Here is a 15,457-nt window from a genome sequence, read left to right on the forward strand (position 1 = left end):
TTTGTAAAAATGTTGAAGACACTAGACCCAGGACAGAACCTTGAAGTAGTCCACTGCATATCTCCCTCCATGTGGACATAGACCCATTAAAGACCATGCATTGGCTACAATTGTTCACCCAATTATGCGTCTGTTGGTATTGGAACTATTCATGCTACATTATTCCAGTTTAAGAAGGAGGCTGTATCTCCTTTATCAAATGCCTAACTGAAGTCTAAATACAGTACATCCACAGCATTGCTTTGGGTCACTAATCCAGTCAAAATTACTCTTCTTCATTTCAGTCTTGCTAGAGTGAATGTCTTGGATGGCGTCTTTCATGACATCTCTATCCAGATTAAAAACATCAAGGGTGGGCTCCTGAGAGCTGCCCTTAACATTTAGAAACAGCCTAGGGACCAGAGTGGGAAAACTGAAGATACAAAGAGTGGCTTTAGATTGTTGTTTTTGTTTTTCTGGAATTTGGGGAAGGAGTTTTGAATTCTTCGGTCTTTAATGCTATATCAAACCCATTTTAGGACTTAAATTTTTTTATGCAGAATTTTCCTAAAAAGGGCAGAAAACCACAATGCAATTTTCAACAGTCGTTATCAGAGGAAGTTCCTGGGACCACACAAAGAAGCTGTTGTAGCTCTTTGTACTGAAAAATAGTTTATACACCCAAAAGTCCAACCCAGAGCTTTACTTAAAACAAAATGATAGCTGGTTATTTTTTCCCCATTTTTTTACACTGGCATAGTAATTTTACACTAGCTCAACAATTTTAGAGCTTTAATTGAAGCCTTTGTTATTCACTACTTTTTATTACACCGCTACGATTTTCTTTCACCTGATGATTTGGGAGACTCCCCATAATGTACTAGTTTTCTGATCATTGCTTCTGAGACTGTTTTGGCCTTTCAGTACTGTGAGCCAGCTCTGTTCTCAAGGAAGACATCTCCTCCCCCCCTTCAAACAACAACATCAACAAAAACCCTATAAAAACCATCTCTGAAATGTCTTTAAAATTGTATTTCTGTGGCTGTGAGACAAAGGTTCCTAGATAGTGGAACTGTGCCTATGAATTATTTGATAATATTTTTATTGGGATTTTCATTTCAGAAACTTTGTGGTAGACTTCACTTGGACCCTTTCCTCTAATTATAGCTATCAAAGCACCTATCCTGTGTTGGTGGCCTAGAATACTCCCCTAGATCCTGTGTCCCTGTTCAGGTTAGACTGCCAAACCTATCACTCCAACCAGCGCAGTTATGGGTCTTTATAGCCAACTCTTATTGTCTCCAATGGTTTTGTAATATAACCTTTGTGGAAAATACTAGGATAGAGGAGACTGGTCTATGGGTAATATCTTCTGCTGCAAGGAGAGAGAAAAAATGCTCATCTTCTAGTAGCCCCCTAACCCCCCCCCCCAAAAAGCTGATGGCCAAAGACCATCTGTCCATTTTGTTCCCTAGAGTAGATGGCCAGACATTTCTTTGAAAGCCCACAGCAAATCTCAAAAGAAAATGATGTAATCTTCTTTCTTCCTATCTCCTTATATTTAGAGACGGGATTGTTTTTCTTTGGAATTTTTTAAAGTCAGTATTGACTACTGGCAACTAACAAATTCCAGTAGTTTTCCTGGCAAGATTTTGCCTTCTTGCCAAGGCTGAGAGAGAGTGACTAGCTCAAGGTCACCCAATTGGTTTTATGCCGGAAGGAGACTGGAACTCACAGTCTCCAGTTTCTTAGCCTGATGCCTTAATCATTTCATCAAACGGCCTCTTATTCAGAGATTACTATCCTCTAATCCAAGAGAACACAACTAGTTCTTGAGTACTTGATTATGTGGGTAATTGGTTCTCTGTTGTTTTTTTTACTTGGAAACTACCCTAAGTTTAGAGAACCTAACTAGCTGGTCTTTTCTGTGCCCTTTTTAATTAGAGTTTTCATTCCTATAATTGATTGCCATTAGATAAGGTATTCATACTTTCATTGCACATTTCAGCTTTCATCACACTCACTTTGCTAACACCTGTATAAGACAGACTTTAATATTCTCTCAGCCACTTGTAGAAGGCCAGCTTGTCCCAGTGCTTCATTTGGAGAATTACAAAAACAAACTTTAAAATCTGTCTGTTTTTCTTTCAGAATGTGCCAAATCATTATCCTCCTTGACTATGAAAACCGCATGCAGAATTTTATATTGAAAAAAGAGTGTGTTTGGTTCTATACACCTAACCACAGGCAGAGAATTTGATGCGCCAAAGGCCTAGGAAAAGCCATCCCCTAACAATGAGCATTGGAAATTAACATAACGCTGAACAAAGTCTCTGGTTTATTTTAAGTTGCCTATTTTTCTAGTATTTTAGTACAAAAGGGTTCAATTTAAAATATAACAGGGATGATAGCCTGTTAATGTGTTACAGTGGGAGGCCAGAATTTCCGTTACCATAGCAATGGAGTTCGGTTCATTTGTTTTGTAGATGAATAATTACTACGCAATTAGAGTAGGCTAAAAATAAAGGGGCTCTTTCTTCCCAGTCCCTCATTAATATTAATAAAAGGCCTGTCCAGGCTGTGATAAACAATTAATGCAAATCTGGTCACCAATGCTAAAAAAAATAGGAATAGACATCTTTGGAGTGAAACAGTAAAATGAGGAGTGAAAAAGTACAATGGTTTATTTTGTGGCTTGTAATAAATAGCAAGACTTATTCTGTGCTGGCTCATTACTTTGTTCTTAATAAAAAGGTAACTGAAAATAGAAAGGCTAGATGTCAAAGGTAGTCAATAGGCCCCAACCTGAGAGTTACTCAGTGCTTTTGTTTAGAATTCAAGACAAAGCTTGTGAGATCTTGCAAAATAGGAATAGACAAGAATCAGTTCAAAACATTTATGAGGAATAAATAGAAAGGAAAAGGATTGACTTTGGAGTGGAGGGTAAAGAATCTAGGCAACCTGAGGTTTTTGCAGAAGTAATTTGAAAAGAAGCTAAGAATTGTTCACTGTAATGAAGGTTTGTGCTGTCTCTTTTGTACAGAACCATTCGCCTACTTATGTTCCTGCCAGAGATGTTCCTTGCTGTTGGACACACTTAGGCAATAAAGATGCTTGCTGTCTAGCTTCTGTTAGGGAAGCCATTGTCAGTTTGACTGAGTTCAAAATCTTAAGCAAGACTTAGAAAAGTTAAAAGATAGACCCACTTGAGGAAAGATGCACAGGTCAGAAAACAGACACCATAAGAACTACTGGAATTCCATTTTATTTATACAGGCTATTAGAACAGAATCTAGAAAGCTTCTAAGTGTTTCTCTATCCCTTTCTGTTATATCAAAGCATGTCAAGGTGTGACAGTCATGCGTTTCTCGCACCTTTTGCTTTTTCCAAGCTGAGTTCATGTCTTTCCAACAATTGCCACATATTTTCTTCAAGACCATCTCTGTACTTCTTTACATAATGGACCCACTGAGGGAAGTACAGTATAGATGAAGATTAAGACATAGTAAAAGGAAGGGCCACACTGCCAAAAAAAAAAAAAACCCAGGACAAATCAGTGATGGCTCTTAATAAAACTGTCAGCTCATAATACAAAGCAAATGAAAAAATAGAAGGAATAGAAAATATAGTGATATGACTTGGCAGTTGAAAGAATTAGATATCCCCAAAAAATTCTTTTCAGTCAAGCTGAACTCTTGGTGACAACATGGCCACATCCATGTTTTCTAGGTAACAATATATACTATCAGTCATTTGATCTTGCCACCTTCCAGAAGCTTTATCAAGCTGTTCCCAATTTAGCCAACACCGCTGGGGTTCCCTGATTGTCTCCATTTAAGTACTAAATCTGCTTAGTATTTTTGAAGTCAGCTGAAGTTATTTAGGTGCTGCCACCTGTATTGTACAAAATGAGCAGTCCTGGTTTGAAAAGTGAGATCAAGAGGGGAAAAAATGAATGGTAGACATAGAGAACTGTTTTTATTAAAGTTATATCCTTTAAAGAGAGCCAGTTTGGTGTAGTGGTTAAGGCATCAGGCTAGAAACCAAGAGGCTACAAATTCTGGTTCCACCTTAGTCACAAAGCCATCTGGTTGATCTTAGGCCAGTCACTCTCTCTCAGCCCTAGGAAAGTAAGGTCAAACTACTTCTGAAAAACCTTGCCAAGAAAACTCTTATGTGTGGCCCTTGGATCCATTTCAAAGTCCCCTTACTTGCAAAACAATGATTCAGACTTCTGGTAAGAGGCTGTTCCCTGCATATTGCTTCTTGGAAGAGATAGAAGGTGGTAAAAGAGATTATTTCAAGGAGAATGTGACCCTTAACAGGAAAAAAAAAAACACCTGTCCACTTGAAAGGAGACCAGGCAGAGTAACACATGAAGGGCTGAATGTCTGAATTTGATTTCCCTGGTGCTTTATACAGTCATTTCTAAGTTAGGAAGAAAGGTGTTAAGAACAACCATAATACCAATCAGGATTGAATCTGATCAGTTGCTATGTACATACCATGGCAATTAAAGAAATATGTTTTTCTCTGATTGTATGCTGTTGATTGGATAATATGGCCTTGGGCTCTGCACCAGTATTATACCAGTTTCATTCAGCAATTTGTCCATTGTTTGTGCTACGCATCTTAGATAAAAGCACTGGAATGCATGTTGAGCTTTTTGAGACAGTTTCATGTTTTGCCCTTGAGGATGTGGACAGTACCTGTAACCCTTTGCCTCATTTCTCACCTGATGGATTCCTCCCTGGCTTGGCAGATAAGGGCCTCAGGAATGCTATTTGGCCAATGATTTCTGAGATTATTAGTACTTTTCTGCGGCAGATAGTGGTGAGGCTCTTTTTAAGCAACATTTTAAGAAACTATTGCTAGTATAAACCATCTTGGACAACTATTGGTTTATGCTCATCAATCCATCTCTGGCAGGTAGAAAAAGCAGAGGCCCTGCAGTTCCATGGTCTCTGAGAGAACATGAATTATCTGGGTCATTTCCAGGCTCAATTTACATTTGGCTCTCTTGCACAGAAGCTGGAAAAGAGATAAGGGAAGTGATTTTGTTGATACTCCTGGATATCTCGTGACTGTTGATCGTGTGGACCATACTATCATTTTGGAAGATTTGAGAAACTGAGGACTGGAGGTGTCACATTGCAATAGTTTCATTCCTGTCTTTGTAAAAGGTGGCACTGGGATTTTTCTTGTAGAATCCAGTATATTCCCCCCCCCCCATATTAATTAATGTCTATACAAATCTACTGGGGAAAAAAATCATCTGTTTTGCATTTTGCAGCTTTTGGAACTTCCGGCATAGTTGTTCACCATTATTTCAGACTGATAGCATAGAGCTTGGGGATGAAATCTCTTTTATCCCCCAAAACTACTTGTCAAAAAAAAAATGTTTTACCGTCTTTGTAAGGCTGACATTTGTTTGTTGTTAAGGATGTCATTAGAAGCAGGAAAAGGCAGAGATCACCTTGCTTGGCTAATTACTGCCATGCACAAAGACCACTTTGAACTTCAAGGACACCCAGTTATTAGCATTTCCATCAAAAATGGATTAAACTTCTGTGCTTTTATAATGATTCAAGATGAACCCCTCAAGTAGAAAATCTTTTGTTAAAGACTGCAAGAAAAATTGGCTCCTTGATTGCTGTTTCCCTTGGCAAAATTTGGTCCAATCTTCAGTGTGATGGGATTGGCTTCTTGTACGAATGTCATTGTGTAATATTTCTGAAGTGGAGAATTTCCTAAATATTGGTTTTGTGTAAAACATCCTCATTGTGATGAGAGATGGGTTTGTTTGCCATCAAGAGCAATTGCAAGCCCTAGAAAAATGATTTTGGTTGATTTTAGTTGGTTTAAACAGAAAACCTGCACCCATCAAGTATTTTGTGGATGTGTCCCCAATCACTTGTTAGCACTCTTTTATCAGTTGCTCAAATTTAAATTTTGCTAAAGCAGCTATTAAAGAGACTGTTATTGCGATTGTTAGCAATAGCTGCATTTTTTAATAATTGCTTTAGAAGAACTCTTGTGACCTGGCTTAACAAAGCAACATTTCTTTTGCACTCTCCCTGCAGCAGAATTGCTTTGTCTTAGTAGAGCTTTGGAGTAATGCCAGATGCTATTTATTTTATGACAAATTAGCTAAGAATAATTTATCACTGTAATAAATGCTGATCCAACTTCAGAAAACCACACAAAGAAGAATCATGGTCCAGTAATTAACTCCTTTCTTCTCTACCAGATTGCCATTTTGGACTCTGAGCCAAACATTGGTAGACCCCGTAGATGGAACTTGACAGCTTGTAATATGAATTTCTTTTTGTCCATTTCTACACTTCATTGTCCTATGCTTCATGCAAAATATTTTTAACACACAGTTGTCCTGCAAGGCTCTGTAAGAAAACACAGGCCTTTCTGACCTTGATCTTCATTCAGCCAGTCATATCACCAAAATATGCTTTCTGTCAGGCTCCCGTTATCTTGAATTCCATCTTTGTAAGTGCTCCTCTGTTCCTCCAACATCATCAACTCCAAATCAGCCCCTGAGTAGCTCTCTGAAGGGCTTAGTTGTTCAGAAACATTAGATGTGCAGTAGAAAGTAAACTAATGATACTTTTTAGATCTCCTTCAATTTCACCTCAGGAGTGAAATGCAAAAAGAACATTTCTGCAGGTGTAAATGAATGCTACTTACAGTAATCTTGGCTTTAAATTATTCTAACACATTTTAATGCTGACATGTGGAATAATGTATAATGATACATATTAGTAGATTTTTTTTCTGTCCTATGTACGGTGGTGAGCTTACAGTGTTGCAAAGACTTGAGGGGAGAAGTAGTTCAATTCCTTGAGTTCATCATTCCTTAAGACATCATTGATGATGCCCACTCCGCTTTGACTTTGTTAGCAAGCTATCATCGCCACAAAGAAGCAGTGTCAGAGCTTCCTCAGCAATAAAGTGCCACTAAAGAAGTTCAGAGACAGCCAGTGGAAAAGACATCACATGATTTCAAAGATCAGCAAGGTACAACTTGTAGCCTTTGTTTAGCAACTGCAAATATTTGCAAATACGATAATCAGCAACAGTTTATTTTCCAACAAAAACTTTCAGTGTGAAACTGATTAAGGTCTGGTCAGTTTCAGGCAGCAGCTGCAAGTCTGACTGAAGGTTCTAATCAGCTAACTAAGATCACAAAGCTGAGTTTGTTAACTTGTGGTTAGAACTTTTCAGGGAAGCATGTACTAGGATAGACATGTCAAACTCGCGACATCATGTGACGTCACGAGTCATATCAGGACGGTTTTGCCATTGCCGGCAATAGGAGTGGGCGTGGCTTCCAGATGACATGTCCGGCCCGCAGGACGGCAGTTTGACACCCCTGTACTAGAAAAAAAGCAGTTCCAAAAGAGAGAGCTTTCTCTCTCCACCCTGCAAGGCATGGGATATTGTACTACAGAAATTTATCTGACTGAGAAAGCAGCAACCAGCTATTTTTGCAGGATTTTTTCTCGCTCTCTTTCCTTCTCTGTCAGTCACATGTTCATTTAGTGACCATTTTGTTTAACAACCAAGTTGTTGGAACCATTTGTGGTCACTAAATGAGAACTACCTATAGTTTAAGAGCATTAAACTGATACTTTCTCCCCCAAACAGTTGAAGGACTTAGGTACCTGGCCTACAGGGCCCTCGAAAATGCCTAGTTCTTGACCAACAAAGCCGTGTGAGGTTTGGGTGGTTTTTGGTCAAGTGCTTCAGTGTTTCTTACATTCTGTTTGCTGAATAAACCTTGGAGAATTTAGTTCCACCTCTGCACTGCAGCTGTACATTTGCAACCAAATTTCAAGGAAAGCGAAGAGCAGCCGCTGATCTTTGAAGTCTAAAAGTTGGGGAAGGCAACAGCAGGCTTCCCATTTGCCTGTCTACCCAGCATTACATGTGCTAAGTGTCAGAGCTCCTTGTTCAACATAGTCTCCCTGATGTACACATTACAGCATGCAACTTATGCCTCCACTTTCATCTGTATCGACAGCATTAAATATTATTATATCATTTACTCTCCCGAGCAAGAAGATGTTGTTTGGCAGCTTGTTCTATGAATTTTTCATAAAGATAAAAAGCAGCCTAATCTTGTGAGCTTTAACTCTCAGTACCAGTAATGGCTTTGATTTAAAGCGTTTTGTCTTAATGATAGTTATATTGAAAATTTCCTGCTGCTTTCAAGCACACATGGCTATTATCATAAACACTGATGGTGCAAAGGCTGCCAAATTGCATGGGGTTGCTTATGGCAAGTGTGAGGAGAGAATCAGAGTCAGGCTGAGAGCTATGTCAGCAGGTTGTTGTCAGTGTGATCTTCCTTTCCAAAAGCATCACAGCAATATGGGGTCTTTCTCAATCTTGCTTTGTCCTCCAGCAGTGGTCCATGGGCTCCACATCCCTCTTGTGAGCAAATCGCTTGCACAATCATACATGTGAGTGTGTAGACAGACAGACAGACAGACAGATAGATGTTTCCATAGGTTATAGGGAAAGAGAAACCACTAGAATATAGAATAACAGGGCTGGAAGGAACTTTGGAAACCTTTTAGTCTAACCCTCTTCTGAAGCAGGACACTGTATACCATTCTGGACAAATGGTTGTCCAGTTTCTTCATGAAAACCTCCAGTGATGGAGCACCCACAACTTCTGAAGGCAAGCCGGTCCACTGATTGTTTTCACTTTCAGGAAATTTTTCCTTAATTCTAGGTTGGATCTCTCTGTAATGCTCTTCCACCTATTACTTCTCATTCTGTCCTCAGCTGCTCTGAAGAATAGGTAGACCACCCCCCTCTTCTCTGTGAGAGCCCTTGAAGTGCTAAAGGGGGGACTTCAGAGTAAATTGGAATGCAGACACTGAAAATTACATGTAGATAATGACTCCTAACAAAATAGTTAACTTGTTGGGCAGGCATAGGGCAGAATTACAGGTTGTGTCTATGCAACCTCTGTAAGATGTTTGTTAGACTTCTGCTGAGCTAAGATTGAAACACCCACTTTTTAAGTCTCCCCTGGAGGTCCCAAGACGTAGACTATAGATCAGTGGTTCTCAACCTTTCTAATGCCGTGACCCCATAATACAGTTCCTCATGTTGTGGTGACCCCCAAGTGGATGTGGCCATCAATAAGAGGGAGTAGGACAACTAGGGAAAAGGGAAAAAAATGGCGGACAGTGTGGTTTGGCGACCCCCGTGAAATGGTCATTTGACCCCAAATGGGGTCCCGACCCACAGGTTGAGAACCACTGCTATAGATGTTAACAATTCCCCAGTTGAGACAATTATTTTCATCCATCTGAGCAGACATATCTCATGTGGCTGCATGATCTTAAAAAGGCAACTTAGAGGCAGTTTGGGGGTCCCAACAGCTAATATAATTGAAAAGAGAAATAGTTGAAATCCAGTCTTTGTCAATTTTTTCAGGAACATTAGCCAGGACCAAAAGGTACTACTTGATATAAAAGCTGGCATGGAAATAAATTCTGTATTAGTTAATTCTGCCTCACGTGTACTTATGGGAGGTAGGAATCATTTGTACAAATGTTTGAGATCTAAACTCCATATGAGACTGTTTTTACAAATTATAAAAAGCCAATACCTCCTTTGAACATGGATTCAGAAAAAGAGAAGGGAAATGTTTCAGTAGCATAGTTAAAGGAGAAAGAAAGGACTGTTTCAAAAGTTAAATAACAGTAAAATTGTTCTCCCCTCTCCTCCCCCCCCCCCGCAAAAAAAATCTGTTATGTATTTTTCCCTGTTCAGATCTTTCCTGGATTGTCATTTGATTATTTGTTTTACTTCAACTATGCCATCACATGACTGGACAGCTAACTATATAAAAACAACACAAATTACAACAAAATAAGTAGAAAAACTATAAAGAAAGTTAACAGAATGGCATATCCAGGAAATTACATCAGAATGTATATGGCATTTGACAAACAGATCTAATGAGGGGCTCCATCCACCCTACCTCAAGGCCAGGACTTTTAATGCCTTCCAGAAAGCTATCAAGGGGACCTTATTCCAGAGGATAGATGTCAGCCTTGACCAAACTATGAAATCAATTCCTCAGGAAGGCTAAAACAACAATTATTGAGATTAGCTATAATAACAGAATATTGCAAGTCTGATTATACTGAGTCTCCTCCTCCTTATATTTTAGGGAATAAGGGAATTACTGTCCAAGCTGCTTCCTAACATTTTCTGGACTTAAAAATGATTTAGTTCTTTTTGCCTAGGCAAAAACTTTTCTTCATGAAGGACATCTTCCCTAGTCACTGCACCTGGCACCACAACGGAGGAGGGACATTTCCTCTCTCCCCAAAGATGAAACTATTTGATTGAGGAGACCCAGAACTTAACCACTTTGTTGGCTCTTAAAACTATGGGAGCTAGTCCTTCAGATAATTTGGCCCTATGTCATGAAGGACTATAAATGATGGCCAAAATTTTGAATAATATTGACAGTACTTGATCTTCAATCAACAGATGTCCTTACTCTGCAGTTACCTAGAGATATTAATAGGAAGGTCCTTAGCTGCTAGAGAATCCTTTTGCTGATTGCAAGAGCAAGAGCAGTTATGTACATTTTCCATTCAAGTGTTAGGTAATCTGCCATTCTTGTGCATCACAAATTTGCTTAAACTCAAGGAATAAACAGGTAGCCTATTTCATTAAAATCTATGCACAAGTATGTTTCACAAGCCTATTTGAGAATTGTTCTTCAAAAGTTAAGATGCTCCCACCTTAAGATACACCATTTTGAGATTAAATTAAATTAAATTAAATATCCAAAATCTGACTGTAATGTTTATCATTTGGGGCCAGATAGCATTTTTCCCCTTTTGCTAAGATAAAAGAGGAACTCAGCTTCATCTATGATTCTTGTTCTTGATAATATTTATTTTCTCAGAAGTTCTTAATCTTGAAACTAAACGCAGTTCAAAGAATTCATCTTTCTCTTTTTAGTCTGACTCAAATCAGTTGATTTTGGGCTCTCCTTAAACTGACAAGTCTTATTAAAGCAATAGTCATTACTGTTCTAAGTATGACTTGAGAAGGAAAGCTTCACTCCTTGTGGCTTGTGATATAGTACATTAATTGCAATGCCTAAATGATATAGTATTAAAAGAGAATATCTTGAAGAATCCAGAACTTCAGGACAATTGAGGTAAGATAAAATCAGAGGAAAGACATATTAACTATTTGGGGGTAAGAAAGGTTTGTTTTCACACATTGACTTAAGCACATGTTTTGGTTATGGGTATTATGGATGTCTAAATGTGCATAACCCATATAAATCTATATAGTTGGATAAATGGGAGGTGGAGATTTTCTGTAGGCAAGGGATAAGGAAATTTATGGGCATTGAAAATTAGCTCTAATTAGCTTTTTCCTTCAGTTCTCTACTGCAATGTATTCTGTATTATTTTAATCAGTAGGACCAATATTTCATTCTCATGCATCATTTTTCCCGCTTTTGAAAAAGGCTTCTACTAAATCAGGTGGTGAGTTTCCTTGTTTTTATATCCAGTCTTGTTTTTGTACCAACAAAGTTGAGTAAAACAGCAAGGATATTGGGGGCATGTATGAACCATTCTGTTCTCAAAACTCTTTTTAATATTTGCTTTGTGTTTCCATGATTATATTTGTAAAAAAAGTACATTTTTAATATTGAAAATTAGCACCAATCTAGTATCTGCAATGATAGAGTCACTGTATCTCCAGGGATCCCCGATTATGGTTTCTATTCTCCGCCCGGTGACCAACGGGCTCCATTATCGTATGCGGACTATGATTCCATGGGGCCTCGGGTGGCTCAGATGCTTCGTAGCGAGCACCCTGCTTCAGCGAGTAACTCCCCCCTCCACCACCTTCCCAGCCCGGATCAGTTTAAAAACCCAGGTTTGTATGGAATTTCATTCCTTTGGGGAAGCAAACAATGCAATACAATTATGGGAACAGCATCTCTTATTTTTTCGCATACAGAAGGAAGTTTGCATGGCTACCAAAGTTCATTCTTATGTATATCTGTTAGTTTCAGAATTTGGATTAACTTTCCTTAAATTCTGAATTGTGACATTTCTTTCAGTAGTTGGTCCAAATGTGATAAACATCTGGGTAGAGGCATAATGCCTGACAGGGAAATGGTTGGCAAGATGTGGAGGGCCATTGCATGAGGGCATTTTATGTGGAGAGGATTTCCGTTGTCATGCCCTTAGATAAAATGTGGCCTTCTTCCATGGAGTTGAATCTGTAGTCTTGGAAGAGTCAAATGGAAAATGCAACACTATTTTTGATCCCAGGTGAAGTTGCTGCACTTTTTTTTTAACTTCATAAAGATATTCCATTGATTGTACTAGTATTTGATCTAAGATATTTGCATTTGAAAGGGTTTATTAGCTTCCCTCAGGTTACCTATAAAGAAATGAGGAATATAAATAATATAAGTTGACTTTTGTGTGTTCTGTGTGTGTGTGTGTGTGCTTCATGATCTCAAGCAACAGCAGAAAACGATGAGGAAGGTTCTCAGGAACTCTTACCACTGGTCAGATATTAAATCAAAGACGAGAAAAAAGTTGATTTAAGTTAACTTTTGTCGTGAGAATTTTTGACTTTCTTTCCACTTAGACAATTGGTTTTGAAACGTGACAAATTACACCGTTAATAGTCTCACCCAGAAAGCTCCTCTATTGCCTTTATTTGTCTGTGGGACTTTTTTCTTTACTAATTCCAGTTTATATTTGGTGCACAGAAGTTATCAAAATAAGCTGCTTGCATCATTTAACCATTTTTTTTCTTTTTTCCAAAGGAAAAAGAAAATAAGAATCTGAAACTGTTTGAAATAATCATAGTTTAAACTAACCACAGTTCCATATTTGGACAAATGATAAGTGAGATCTACTTGAAAAAAAATGGAGGAATGCAGTCGTAATCTTTGAGTGACTGGAGAGAGGAAGGGAAGATGGCAGATATTTAAGGTTCATGTCATAAAAGTAAAGGTTCAGATATCATTTGGTCCAAGACTCACCCAGTGCAGGAATATTCAGGGTAGCATTCCTGACAGATGGCCATTCAGCCTCTGTTTATAGCCTTTGTGGCAAAAAAGAGTCTACTGTTTCCTAAAAGCAATCTCTTTTATTGTTGAACAGCTCTGTTAGGATGATTGATCTCCAACTGAAAACTACTTTCTTGCCATTTACATCCATGGTTTCCTGTTGTGCCTTTTGGAATCATTCTGAACAAATTAGATCATTTTGCCCCATGTTCAGCATGACAATCCTTTGCCTAAGCGCAATGCTTCAGCCACAAATTGCCTGCTCGAGTTAACTGTGACTTAAAGAAATTCCACTTTAGAGCAGCCCAGCCATCTAGTTCATTTGGAATTCTGAGTATTACTGTCCAGATTTATTCAACTGTCCCTGCAGTTGAGAGCTTGGGCTGAAACTGAGAGAGGATTTTTTATTCCCATATTGCAAGCTGGGTTGAAAAACTATTATTTGACAATAAGTTCATATATTTCCTTTGTTGATTGGTAAACTCTTGATGCTAGAGATCAGCTTGAATCAGCCCTGAAAGTGGTTATCTAGCTGGCTGGTGTTTGCCCTCTGAGATTTCTTTCCAAGTTAAATCAAACACATAATTGCATACAAAATTCTCACTGGCGTACACAAGTTCCATGCAGATTAATTGTAATTTTCCATATTCAAATGCTAAATAGTTGGGATTTTACACTTGGAAGAGGACTCAAATGAGAACAGGGATTCTTGTATTTGATGCCAACTCCATTACCCATCCGTTCCAGTTGTACATATTTCGTTGCATGGCCTAATTGTCTCCTGCTAGGCTTAAAATGTTCATTCAGAATGAACCACTTAGATTAGATCCTTTTGACTCTGCAGAACATGCTGAAACCAACATAAGGGCATGAACTTTTAAAAAATCCTTTCTATTAACATCCTATGAACATTCTTATCAAGATGGTTGCCTTATAGACTTAGACACCAAAGTCAGTTGTTGGATATAAAAGTGTTGAGGGGTGGGTGGGAGAATCACTCTGAAGTTGAAAGCCAGCTTTTCCCCCCCTTACTTTCTGAAGTCACATCAGAGTAATGATCCATGTACTAAGGCAGATGGCCTAAAGCAGTGGGTCGGGACCCCATTTGGGGTCGAAGGACCATTTCACGGGGGTCGCCAAACAACACAGTCCGCCATTTTCCCCCCTTTTCCTTAGCTGTGCTACTTCCTTTTATTCTATTGGCTTTTGAAAGCCAATAGAATAGACTCTCTTGAATAGAGTCTAATTCTATTGGCTTTCAAAAGCCAATAGGAATTGTCCAGGCTGTCTCTGCCCTGCTGAGCCCGCCAAAAGTCCCCTTCTGCAAACGGGGCTGCACCAGTTGAGTAGTCCTCGACTTACGACCGGTTGAGTAGTCCTCGACTTACAACCGGTTGGGGGTCGCGGCAAGGTTGAGAACCACTGGCCTAATGGATCCATAGCTGGAAATCCCTTAGATTGCTGAACATCTTTCTTTGATGACCTTTCTGGCCCATCCTTGGATTTATTTGGAGGTAGGCTTTAAGTTAACATCCAAGTTCCTCCCAAAGGTGCTCTTTCAAAAAGCAACTGGGCTTTCTTGGTTTTTTCCCCCCTTCTTTTCACTTTTCATCCAAGAAGCTTCTTCAGTTCAGAAGACTTCCAGGGTCTCTTCTAATCCTGTTATTCTGTTATTCTTGGATGAGGTTCATCCTAGTGCAGGGGTAGGCAACCCAAAACACTCAAAGAGCCACTTGGACCCGTTTCCCACCAAAAACAAAACACTGGGAGCCGCAAAACCCTTTTGATATCTAAAATGAAGATAACACCGCATATATCCTTTTTTACCTTTATTATAGGTGTGTGTATGTGTGTGTGTGTGTGTATGTGTATATGTGTGTATACACACACACACACACACACACACACACAGACACACACACACATATACACATTAAAAATAAAAGTAAAAATATGACTCTTGGGAATATCCATACTATTAAAACAATGATCACCAAGAGAATGCTTTAAGAGAATAAATTTACATACACACACAGGTAAAAAAAGGATATATGCAGTGTTATCTTCATTTTAGATGTCAAAAGGGTCTCTCTCTCCCTCCCTCTCTATCTGCCCTTGGTCTGCCACTCCTCTTCCCCCACTCACTCTCTCTCCCTCTCTCTCTCTCTTTCTCTCTCTCTCTTTCTCCCCCCCCTCCTATCTGCTGCTCACCTGGCAAGCTTCAAGCTGTTGTCCAACAACCTCCGGGGTAGGCAACCTCGTCTCTTTTATGACTCATGGACTTCAACTCCCAGAATTCCTGAGTCAGCCTAGCTGGGCTAGCTAGCTCTGTCCTGCCCTTCCTGCTTCCTGCTTCCTTCAGAGACGCAGCAA

At 39.1% G+C, this 15,457-nt stretch overlaps 1 protein-coding gene across 21 annotated transcripts in view; it reads left to right on the forward strand.

Moving 5' to 3' along the window:
• The window catches only part of MSI2 (musashi RNA binding protein 2), a 453,994-nt gene that overhangs the window by 409,760 nt on the left and 28,777 nt on the right, over positions 1 to 15,457 (forward strand). For 11 of the 21 annotated variants that reach the window (XM_039328150.1, XM_039328151.1, XM_039328157.1 and 8 more), the window contains one exon: positions 11,755 to 11,931. The exons of the other annotated variants lie outside the window; for them this stretch is intronic. In XM_039328150.1, the coding sequence (XP_039184084.1) occupies positions 11,755 to 11,931 (177 nt within the window). The remainder of the gene's footprint in view (positions 1 to 11,754; positions 11,932 to 15,457) is intronic. 21 annotated transcript variants of the gene reach the window in all.

The sequence above is a fragment of the Crotalus tigris genome, unplaced genomic scaffold (assembly GCF_016545835.1).
Source record: "Crotalus tigris isolate CLP2741 ecotype Arizona unplaced genomic scaffold, ASM1654583v1 scf7180000024371.1489680, whole genome shotgun sequence".
Lineage (NCBI taxonomy): Eukaryota > Metazoa > Chordata > Lepidosauria > Squamata > Viperidae > Crotalus > Crotalus tigris.